This window comes from Salvelinus alpinus, chromosome 8 (assembly GCF_045679555.1).
Source record: "Salvelinus alpinus chromosome 8, SLU_Salpinus.1, whole genome shotgun sequence".
Classification (NCBI taxonomy): domain Eukaryota; kingdom Metazoa; phylum Chordata; class Actinopteri; order Salmoniformes; family Salmonidae; genus Salvelinus; species Salvelinus alpinus.
This window is the reverse complement of record NC_092093.1, coordinates 76784219-76796347: the sequence shown is the minus strand read 5'-3', so window position 1 is coordinate 76796347 and position 12129 is coordinate 76784219. Positions and strand designations below refer to the sequence as shown.

The window sequence follows — 12129 nt, the reverse complement described above, 5'->3', positions numbered from 1 at the left end:
ATCATTAAATAGTCATTGTGAGGTGAACAGGCAGGGAGGGAAGCATGGAGTGATGGAAGGAGGGGAGGGAATCAGAGAGGCAGGCAGAGAGGCAAGCAGGGAGGGAGGTAGGAAAGCAGGGAAGGAGGCAGACAGGCAGGCAGTCAGGGAGGGAGGTTGTTATTATGTATGAGGAGCGCAGCATTGCTCAGGCGCCCAGTGTGCCAGCACTCCTAATGATGAAAACGGTCCAAGGAGGCAGCGTACCATGCTGAATGTCGGTCCTATCCTGAGCCACCTTGCCCCCCAGAGAGAGCGAGATCTCTGCATGTCCTTGTCACTCCATCTCTTCCTCTATTTCTCTCTCTCTCTGCATGTCATCGTCTCTCCATCTCTTTCTGTCAATGTGTCAAGACTGAGACAAGCTCACCTATCAGAATGGCACAAGGCCAGTTGACCTGAATGTTGGATAAAGTGACCCGACTGATCACCATCAGGACAATAAGAAGGCAGTGTTTTACAAGTGTGAACAATAAACACTTAAATGGGCAGAAATGACCTGTTAAGATGACTGGATATTGCCAACACGTTCTCCCTGTGTGAGTGTGAATGCTTGTGATTGTATGTCCTTCAAAACCACACTGACTCATTCCCTCTCAAAAAACACATCTCTCGCGGCACATTCGGATTGTAAAGCATGGATTTATGAATGAGTATAGACTATTTATTTATGTTATAATAAGTGGGTTTAATCCCGAGTGTCAGAGACGCTGATTTGGAACGTTCCTCTCAGTGTGTAGCACGCACGCACGCACGGCACACACACACACACACACACACACCCACACCCACACCCACACACACACACACACACACACACACACACATAACCCACACACAAACACTCCCACAGGCATCCCCCCATCATTGTGATTTATGAGCAACATTAAAGACAATCATGTTGGGCTGTTCCTTGTCCTTTGTAATGCGGCCGGGCCTCTGTGTGAAATATAGCACGTTGAATGCTGAGCGCTAGCTCCTTTTTCATTCATATACACTTCACTATGTTAGCTGGGAGAACACACACAAACACACACAGACACAAACACTGGAGGTAAACAGCTAGACTGCTGCTTCACTTGCTAATTGCTCCAGCTGTGATTTAAGGCACGACATACACACATCTACGCCACATCACCCGGGCACCATGTCTAGCCCCTCGGGTGTGTCTGAGTTAGGCTTACAGTTCACATACACAACACTCTACAATAGATGGAACTAACAGAGAAGCTTGTAGTAGACTTTAACTAGACAAAACTTTGGTCAGTCCTGTCATGCCTTTGCATACTTTCATCTGTCCAAGCATTTGAAAGAGAGGAGAAGCAGTTCATCTAGCTCACTGTCATTTCTTTGAAACACACACATACAGGACTAGAATATGCATCGCATGTGAAGCACCAGGAGAGTAGACACCTGAATCATTGATCCGTGACATACATCCTCGCAGAATTCCGAGGGAGACGAGAGAGGTTGAATCACCCAAGGGCAGGAGAAGGAGAGGAGTGAGATGAGAGAGGAGGGGGGGGTAGAAGATAATTGGAGAGCGAGAGAGACAGCAAGAGAGGTGGAGTAGAGAGAGACAAGAAGGCAAACAGAGGGAGATGGAAATGAAAATTATCCAAGGACAAGGCTCTGCCAGTGTCCGTGTGCAGGGGATCAGAACCCAGAGCGAGCTGACAGGGCTGGGGAGAGATCTACAGGGATCAGTTGCTAAGAGAGATCAGCTCCTGGAGGAATCAGCTCGGAGAGATCAGTGATGGGGAGGCATCAGCCACTGGGGCCAGGCCTCTGTAGTGTTCACGCTCCAACCTCTCAGACATCAGTATCTGTAGCACCCCCCCCCCAAAATACAGTGCAGATATTCTGCCATCATCTCTCCTCTCTCTCAGATCTACAGCTGAGAGGATCAGCTTTTAAAAACAACATCTCTGTCCTCACTCTCTCTGCACAGGCTACAAACATCTTCTCTCTCTCTCCCCCCCATCATGTGCCAGTGAAGACCCAATTAAGCATCGCTCATGACAAATCCCCAGCAAGTCATGAAAGGAGGTATATATTTCTCTGTCACCCTCACATAAACTCACCAAAAGGAAAAACAGATCAGAGCGAGATGAGGGAGGAGAAGAGAAAACATTTCACCTAACACACAGAACCACATGTCTAGAGCTGAGGGAACAGAAGTATGGTCCTGGCTTTTAATTGGTTGGCTTTGAAAAGGAATTCAGTAGCATAATTCAACAATTTCCCCCTCATCGTTTTTGTGGAATGGAATGAGCATGTGCACATCAGCGAACAGGGCACACACACAAACACGCACACTTCACTTCAGCGGACCGGGCACTCACCGGATATGAAAGGTCAATTTCTATGTGATTACATGGTAAGTTCAGCGCATGGGTGAGCAGACTAGTAATGAGTATTACTATAAGATGATTTACATACTGTACCACAAGAGAGGAGAAAAATAAGAGAAAAGGTTTCCCCCTATGCATTTCTAACAGCTGCATTACTGCAGTGCGCACCATGCTCTGCATTTAAACCCAACTCATTTACGTATACAGTACATTGTACATTGTTTTGTAACTTGGATGTTAAATATTCCTTCCATTCTACAAAATTCATTCTTTTTTCCCACTTGAGCTGTTTGATAAAACAGAATGGGATCACAATGTTCTCAGATCTTCCTACGTTGTTCGTGTTCTCATGACTTCAATTTCCATCCCTTTGAGAATCAACGTACAGTCTAGTTAGCATACTTCCGCTCTGATTGATCAAAGGAATCGCTTCCAGTACAGAAATACCAACACAGTGGTAATCAAAGTTGGAAAACAAAAAACAAAAGAAGAAGATGACAAAAGTTAGCGAATGCAGAGTGCAATTAAAAAGAGTGAAGCGTGTCTAGTGTTGATTATGGCCTAATCAGACAGAGCAGCTAAGAGAAGAGACTATGACAGGGCTGACGCTTACTGTACTGGGACATTTCTTTACACATTGTCCCTTCCAGCACGGTGGTGAACGTGTAACCAGGGCAGCTAGACTTAGCTCGGTTCGTCCCTATAGTGTGGATCCGACATATACAGTATGAGCTAATAAGAGTGTGCGAGGAGAGTCTTGGTTCCCAGGGACTGTTCCATTAGAGGGCAAGGATGGCCGTGGAGGAAGCTGCTACATTTAATTAGGTCCTTAACAAGCCACTTTATGAATTCAGTCATGTTTGGAGTCCTCTCTCTGAGACGCTGCTGTGTGAAAGACACCGGTGGATCCCATTTCACTCCAACAAGATTTCAGATTCAATTAGTTCCATGCTCTCCCTGCTCCCTTTACAACTTCTACTACACACACATCCCGTGTGATCATTCCAAACCAAATTATTCCTTGGCCCTCTGATGGAAATACACTGGTGTCAGATTACATTTGCATTGCATTGAGTGGTCAGAGGAAAGAAGAGCCGGACATGTCCCCCTGGTCTCTAAGCCGCCAACACACACACACACACACACACACACACACACACACACACACACACACACACACACACACACACACACACACACACACACACACACACACACACACACACACACACACACACACACACACACACACACACACACACACACACACACACACACACACACACACACACACACACACACACACACACACACACACACACACACACACACACACACACCACTCCTCTTAGTGTCTGATATTGCGGCTACAGTCACTGACCTCTCTCTTCGCCCTCCCCTCTCTCCTTAATCCAATGCCGGATGCTTTCTAAAAGCATGTCCCCAAAGACCTTTCCTGTGACACGTAATCACACGCGTTCAGACGAATGCACATACACACACAAATCTGCGCTTAGCCTAACCACCCAATATATGTTTTGTTTTGTTTCATTGTGACAGTGGTTGGTAATCTCCCGGGGTGGTGAATTGTGTTCATTGTCCCGCCTCCCCTGCTGTGTCTCTGCTCTGTGATTGGCAGGGGGATAACAGGATGTCACACACAGAGGACATATTTGGTCCTTTTTCAAGGTTTTCAAGGTTTGACTTCAGCCCAAAATGACCCCCTTTAAAGCTCAAGGATCAATCGGCTTTGAAGAGGGAGGGAAATATTCTCAAATATGTTTTTGACAGGGTGAAAACGGGATCCTCTTCTTAAGGACAATACCCACTATGAGATGAGATTTCTCTTAGTGGTGGATCCCAGTGAGAGGAAGAGTGGAAGGCTGTTGCTGTTACATCAATAAACCCAATGCAAATTTGGCATGTCATTAATTCTCTCAGATTATACACAGAACTACTCACTCACAATAACACGTCCGGTACGTCATGTCAAACACATATTAGTAGGAAACCATGCTGGTCATCTATGACTATTTGAACATCTTGGCCATGTTCTGTTATAATCTCCACCCGACACAGCCAGAAGAGGTCTGGCCACCCCTCATAGCCTGGTTCCTCTCTAGGTTTCTTCCAAGGGAGTTTTTCCTAGCCACCGTGCTTCTACACCTGCATTGCTTGCTGTTTGGGGTTTTAGGCTGGGTTTCTATACAGCACTTTGAGATATCAGCTGATGTAAGAAGGGCTATATAAATAAATTTGATATCATACAAATATGTTGTACTCAACAGCCATTTGTGATGTTACAGTATGTTGGTGCTAAGTTGAGTCCTTTTTCTCTTCCTCTAACATAAGCTGGTGGTTATTCTTCTAAATGGGTTGTAGCTTGATCCTGACTGAACTATGGTAGGTTTAATACCTTGGCCAATCTTTTATGGGACATTATGATAAGTGAGGCATGACATGAACCACAATTATTTCTCTGAGATGAGATTCTGCAGCTGTCAGTGCCTGCTTATGGGAACGCCTAATTGTTATTGATGGGTAAACTGTGTGTGTAATAATACAGGTAGAGTTAGGCACACCTCAGGGCAGCGGTCTAGGCCCCTTACTTTTTTCTATTTTTATGAATTACCTGCCACAGGCACTGAGTAAAGCCTGTGTGTCTATGTATGCTGATGACTCAACATTATACACATCAACTACAACACTAAACAAAGAGCTGCAGTCAGTTTTAGAATGGGTGTAAGCTAGTCCTAAATATTTCAAAAACTAAAAGCATCGTGTTTCGGACAAATCATTCACTAAGCCCTAATCCTCAACTAAATCTTGTGATGAATAATGTGGAAATTGAACAAGTTGAGGAGACTAAACTGCTTGGAGGAACACTGGATTGTAAACTGTCATGGTCAAAACATATTGATGCAATGGTTGCTAAGATGGGGAGAGGTCTGTCCGTAATAAAGAGCCATTCTGCTTTCTTTACATCTCTATCAACAAAACAAGTCCTACAGGCCCTAGTTTTACCCCACCCGGACTACTGCCCAACCATATGGTCAAGTGTCACAAAGAGGGACAAAGGCAAATTACCGTTGGCCAAGAACAAAGCAGCATGGCTGGCCCTTAAATGTACACGGAGAGCTAACATCAATAACATGCATGTCAATCTCTCCTGGCTCAAAGTAGAGGAGAGTGCATGTCTTTGTGAGAGGTATTGACATGTTGAAAGCCCCGAGATGTCTGTTCAAAAGACTAGCACACAGCTCGGACACGTATGCATACACCACAAGACATGCCACCAGGGGTCTCTTCACAGTCCAGAACATACTCTGGGAAATGCACAGTACTACATAGAGCCATGACGATATGGAACTCTATTCTGATCTACACATCAGGTAACTCAAGCAAACAGTAGAAACTGATCAAAAACAGATACAACTACAACTTATGGAACCACACGGCTTGTGAAGAGACACAAACACAGGCAACACGGATGCGCAAACACGCACTCTACACACATGTACATTGTATTGTTGTTGTATTGTTGTATTATACATTATGTATAATACATTATGTATTGCAGAAATGTAGTGGTCTAATAATGTGTTGTTTTATTGCTTTGTTTCTTGGCAGAAGCTAATGGGGATCCTTTATAAATAAAAAAATATGCAAATGTGTGTCGGTGTTACAATACTAATGACCAAACCGGCTTACCACAATCAGAAGTGACGACACCCACGCAACCATATGGGGTCATATGGAATGCATACATAACATAGTGTATACAACAGATCCCATAACATCACGCTACATCATGCCAAGGCACGCTAACTATTTAGCTACTCTCCTTCTGCCAACAACACCCTCCTATTATCTGCCTTTGTGGCACGGAATCTTACATCCACCATCCAACCTTCCCCCCACTCGCTACCTCCCTCCCTCCTACTTTTTCTTCACTCTCCCCTCCTGCTCCTTTTTTCCCCTCCACCTCCTCCTCTTCCCCCTATTATGTGGCACCACAGTTCACTCCAGTGCACACCATTCCTGTCTCTCGCTCGGTCTGTCTTTCTCTCCCACTCTCTCTCTCTCTCGCCGTCCGGCAGCTGCCTGCTCCTTTTACCACAACCCAGGATGCATTAGTTCAGCACCCATGAAAGGAGCGGGTCTTGAGCACGCAAGCCTGATGCACACACACATCTCACACACACACACACACAGAAAGACATCACACACCTCCATACACACATACATACCCATGCTCAAGGGCCGATTCACATACAATACAGTACACACTCCGCTACGCAGACACACACAAAGACAGCGAGATGGGAGATGAGAGGGAGATGGAAGATAGGCATTCGGAGAGGTCAGCCAATCAGAGGGAAGATAAACAACACCTCATTAAGGTTGTAAATGGAGCCGTTGTGCCATTCAAATCAGACAGGAATAGATACTAGATGGCTGCATGGAGGCAGCATAGCGACATGCTAACAGGGTTAACAAGGCCCCGGGTGGGGCTGTGGAGGTCTAAACAACCCTGATAAGATCCGAAGGTAATGATGTGCATCCCAAATGGCACCCTATTCCTATAGGGCTCTGGTCAAAAGCAGTGCACTATATAGGGAATAGGGTGCCAATTGAGACGCATACATGATCACAGTCATGCTATCTGGGAGTAGAGGACATGAGACGCACCATGGTTATTAGAATAATGGCTGGATGGATATATGTCCACCGGACAATGGGCTCGTTATATAGTACAACAACAGTGAAATGAAAATACTATAGTCCTCCCTTAAGGGGATTTCTATCCCCTTCCATGACCATTTCTGCCCTTTTGATAGGAATAACCTATTAATTACTGCATCAAATATGCAAACATGATATCATGTGCTGCAGAAGATCATTTTACATTCAATAACAGAAGCTATTTTACTGTGAGGGTTCTTTGATTCCGGCTTAAGCAGTCAAATTTCTCTCCTCCTCTTCCCCTCTCTATCTCGCTCTTCTTTTCTCTGCAATATCACACTACTCTCCACTGGCCCTGGCTTTAATGCACTACCAATCAGGCTGTCCATTAAGCGTGTGCACTGCATGTTCATCAGGCGCCACGTCCTTAGCTTTGCATGCAGATGAGCTCAAATTGCAGTGTATTGCAAACTCCTTCAAATCTCCTTAGGGGGAGTAGATGTGTGTGGTGTGTGTGTGTGTATGTATGTGTGTATGTGTGTGTGTGTGTGTGTGTGTGTGTGTGTGTGTGTGTGTGTGTGTGTGTGTGTGTGTGTGTGTGTGTGTGTGTGTGTGTGTGTGTGTGTGTGTGTGTGTGTGTGTGTGTGTGTGTGGTGTGTGTGTGTGTGTTTATATGTGTGTCTGTGTCAGGGAGGCTTATTGGTTTGATGTGCTGAAGGCCTGTTCCATGCAAATTAGCACCCGGGGATTAGGGCTAAAGCCAATCAGGTTTCATGTGTGATCATCATGATGAAGTCTGGTCATGCCATTGGCCGATGATGATTCTAAGCTGTTTTGTATGCAACAGGAATATTGCTCATGATGTGCTGGTGAACTGGATGGACATGCTATCTCTCTCTGTGTATGAAACTCCTCAATTTTCAATGAGTGTCAGACAAAAACATCAAAAAAATAAACTGACATTACATCGAACATATCGCTAACTTTTTTTGTTGTTGTTCTCTCCCTCCAATTTTCTCTCTCTTCGAATATTTGTCAGCTCTCTCCCTCTCTCTCTCTCTCCGTCTCCCTCTCTATCACTTCATATTTGACTCTTCCCCTTTCTCTAGCTTGGCATTTTATTATTGTTCTATTTTTCAGGCTCCTTCATATGAACAGTTTAGCTCAGTGTCTTTCCATTGCATTACACCTGTCTCACCTTAAAGGGATAGGCATGGAAACCCTTTATCTACTTCTCCAGTCAGATGAACTCCTGGATATCATTTTTATGTTTCTGCATGCAGTTTGAAGTAAATTGCTAACTAGCGCTAGTGCAATTGCTAACTAGAGTTAGCCGGTGTCTGCTAGCCATTACTCTAATGGTAGTTAGAGATAGTTTTGTGAGCCAATGCTATCTTCCATCATACTGGACACAGAGGCGTAAAAAATGGTTTCCACAAGTTCATCTGACCCTAGGGACGTAGATAAAAGGGCTCACTGCAAAATCCCAAAGTATCCCTTTAACTCAGTACAAAACACTCTCCAAGCCTGCTTTTTAACTGAGGGCAGGGAGGGAGTGAGCCAGCATCACAAAGAGAGAGATAGAGGCTGCATCCCAAACAGCACCCTATTCCCTACGGTGCACTACATTAGACCAGGGCACATAGGGCTCTGGTCAAAAGTGGAGCAGTATAACAGGAATGTGGTGCCATTTAGGACGCAGACAGAGAGATAGAGAGAGAAGTAAGTAGTGGTTTTTGGTGAGCTGTCTCTTTGCATATCCAATATAAGACAGAGGGTCAGAAGTCTCGGGAGTTAAATGCAGCGTCCAGGGGAGAGTGTCAGGGAGGGCTGCTGTGTGCCAACTACTAAGTGGCTGTGGTACTCAGAGATAATGTAGAAAGATGATGTGCCAGGGAAGGGCACGGCAAGGTCCAGGCGAATAGTCTGCACCTCTCTAGCGCCACAGTAGATGCTGGAGAGGAATAACCTTTGTCAGCAGTGCCCATTGCGTCGTGACACAGGAAGAGATGAAAGCCACTGACTCACATTTCAACTTTCATTCACTAATCAAACTCACTTCAAAGTAAGACATAGTAAATGCAAAGGTTTGTGTGTTTATTTGCATGTGCTTGTGTGCATGTTTACATGCCTGTTTGTGTGTGTGCACTAGTGTGCTTGTGCATCTACGTGTAATTATAAAAGAATCTCCCCCAGATAAGCAACCTTTCTGAATTCCTGAATCATGACCTCAAAACACTTGTAGTTTCATTGTTAATTATGGCGCTGTCCCCCGTGATACGCTAGTTAATCCCATTAAGATAATCCGCAGGAAAACAATTTATTGCATGATAACAGACGTGTGTGTGTGTGTGAGCACCCTTACTTATGCTGGACGCAAATGAGCATAAAATCCAAATAATTAATTGTGGTTTCTGTTTGATTAGCCTCACGGCAGCGGCGGTTGGTGCGCCCCTAACATTCACGCTGCTCTCTGCTCTCTGAATTAGCACTAAGGGTTTAGGATACACCCTCACCATCCCTCACCTGATGAGGGTTAGCTTACTGTACATGATAGGATCAGATTCACAATACCATACATTAGTGGTTAGTACTGATCACATTGTAGTTTTAGCATTAGCAATTTGATCGCTGAGTAGGAGTGCTGATCTAGGATCAGGTCCTTACTGTTGATGTAATCTTATTCATTGTGATCTAAAAGGCAAAACTGATCCTAAGTCAGCACTCCAACGCTGAGACGCTGATCCATACAGCCCCAGGGCCTGCTGTACTGTTTCAGTGAGAAGCTCTATACACCGAATGCACGTAATTCAGGAAGCATTTTATAGAAGCTAACCCCCTCTGGGGGACTGTTTACTGGTCATACAAAACGAGCAGTGGGTGACCAACAAGAGCAGAGTGATCTCTACCCATTTCACACCATTAGCCTGACACGCTGTAGGCCACAAACCAGGACTGCACAGCAGTAGATGACTCACAATGCAATGCCCCTGGGCATCTGAAATACATGCAAAGTGATTCTAATGAAATCAAGTTCATAATCTTCACAAGCTTTTTATCCTTTGTTCTAATAAGACCCAATCACATATTCCCATTAGTACTCAGGCTGGGTACAGTGCATTCTCCACTGGTTTAACAAACAGAGAATGTGTTTCGGTGGGTATGATACTGCACATAATGAATAAAACATCCTTTCCATATTAATAAAAAACGCTTGAGATGTGCCAGAGGCCTGGCTGCCTGGACATTAACCCCAGCAGAGTTTAAGGTGAGGTTCACCCCCATTAGTTCCAATACCAATCCCAGAGAGAACGCACTCTGTGTTCCGATTCCAGAATGCTCCGGAATGCTCTAGTCATGCTCCAGAATGTTTTACTGAATACATTAACAGAAGAAGAGTTTTGATTGGGTCTGGAGGGTAAAGGGTCCTTACCTGAACATATCTCCCAGGCCCTTCAGCAGCAACCCTTTCTTGGCTTTGTTTTTTTCTTTCTCTTTTTCTTTCTCCTTTTCTTTATCTCTCTCAGGCTTCTTCTTGTCCCTCACGCTCTTCACCCTCTTTTTATCATCGTTGCCATTCACCTGCCTCTCCATGGTGACAGAGTTTCCGGGTGGCAGGGTCAGGTCGGTGGCCGTAGATATGGAGTCCCGGCCTGACCGAGAACTCCCCTCAGTGTCCTCCTCCACTGAGAGATGGAAAAAAGGAGGGAGAGAGATTGTTTTTGTTTGGGTCTAACATACTGAAAAATATAAATGCAACATGCGACAATTTCAATGATTTTACTGAGTTACAGTTCATATAACGAAAACAGTCAATTGAAATAAATTAAATAGGCCCTAATCTATTGATTTCACATGACTGGGCAGGGGCGCAGCCATGGGTGGGCCAGGGAGGGCATTACCCATTTGGGAGACAGACCCACCCACTGCGGAGCCTGGCTCAGCCAATCAGTATGGATTTTTCCCCACAAAAGGGCTTTATTACAGACAGAAATACTCCTCAGTTTCATCAGCTGTCTGGTTGGCTGGACTCAGACGATCCAGCAGGTGAAGAAGCCGGACGTGGAGGTCCTGGGCTGGCGTGGTTACACGATTACATGCAGTTGTGAGCCCGGCTGGACGTACTGCCAAACTCTCTAAAACAACTTTAAATTCTCTGGCAAGAGCACTGGTGGACAACTCCCTCCAAACTTGAGACATCTGTGGCATTGGGTTGTGTGTCAAAACTGCACATTTTAGAGCAGCCTGTACTTGTCCCCAGCACAAGGTGCACCTGTGTAACGATCATGCCGTTTAATCATCTTATTGATGTGCCACACCTGTCAGGTGGAAGGATTATCTTGGCAAAGGAGAAATGCTCACTAACAGGGATGTAAACACATTTTTGTAGAAAATTTGAGAGAAATATCCTTTTTGTGAGTATGGAATATTTCTGAGATCTTTTATATCAGCTCATGAAACATGGGACACACACTTTACATGTTGTGTTTATATTTTCGTTTAGTATACTGTGCCTTCGGAAAGTATTCAAACCCCTTAACTTTTTCCACATTTTGTTAGGTTACACGCCTTATTCAAAAATGTATTCAATTGTTTTTTTTCCACACAATACCCCATAATGACAAAGCAAAAACAGGTTCTTAGAAATGTTAGCTAATATATAAAAAATATATATCACATTTACATAAGTATTGAGACCCTTTACTCAGTAGTTTGTTGAAGCACCTTACAGCGATTACAGCCTCGAGTATTCTTGGGTATGACACCACAAGCTTGGCACACCTGTATTTGCGGAGTTTCTCCCATTCTTCTCTGCAGATCAACAACCATTTCACTGACCATTTCGAATCCCACCGTACCTTCTCCACTGTGCAATCCGGTTTCCGAGGTGGTCACGGATGCACCTCAGCCAAGGTACTAAACGATATCCTAACCGCCATCGATAAAAGACAATAGTGTGCAGCAGTCTTCATCGACCGCCTGGTTCACCAACTACTTCTCAGATAGAGTTCAGTGTATAATATCGGAGGGCATGGTGTCCGGACCTCTA

At 44.7% G+C, this 12129-nt stretch overlaps 1 protein-coding gene across 4 annotated transcripts in view; it reads right to left on the bottom strand.

Annotated features, from left to right (window-relative positions):
- LOC139583730 (partitioning defective 3 homolog) overlaps positions 1-12129 on the bottom strand; it is a 599078-nt gene that overhangs the window by 160340 nt on the left and 426609 nt on the right. For all 4 annotated transcript variants that reach the window (XM_071415128.1, XM_071415130.1, XM_071415129.1 and 1 more), the window contains one exon: positions 10513-10765. In XM_071415128.1, coding sequence (XP_071271229.1) covers positions 10513-10765 — 253 coding nt within the window. The remainder of the gene's footprint in view (positions 1-10512; positions 10766-12129) is intronic.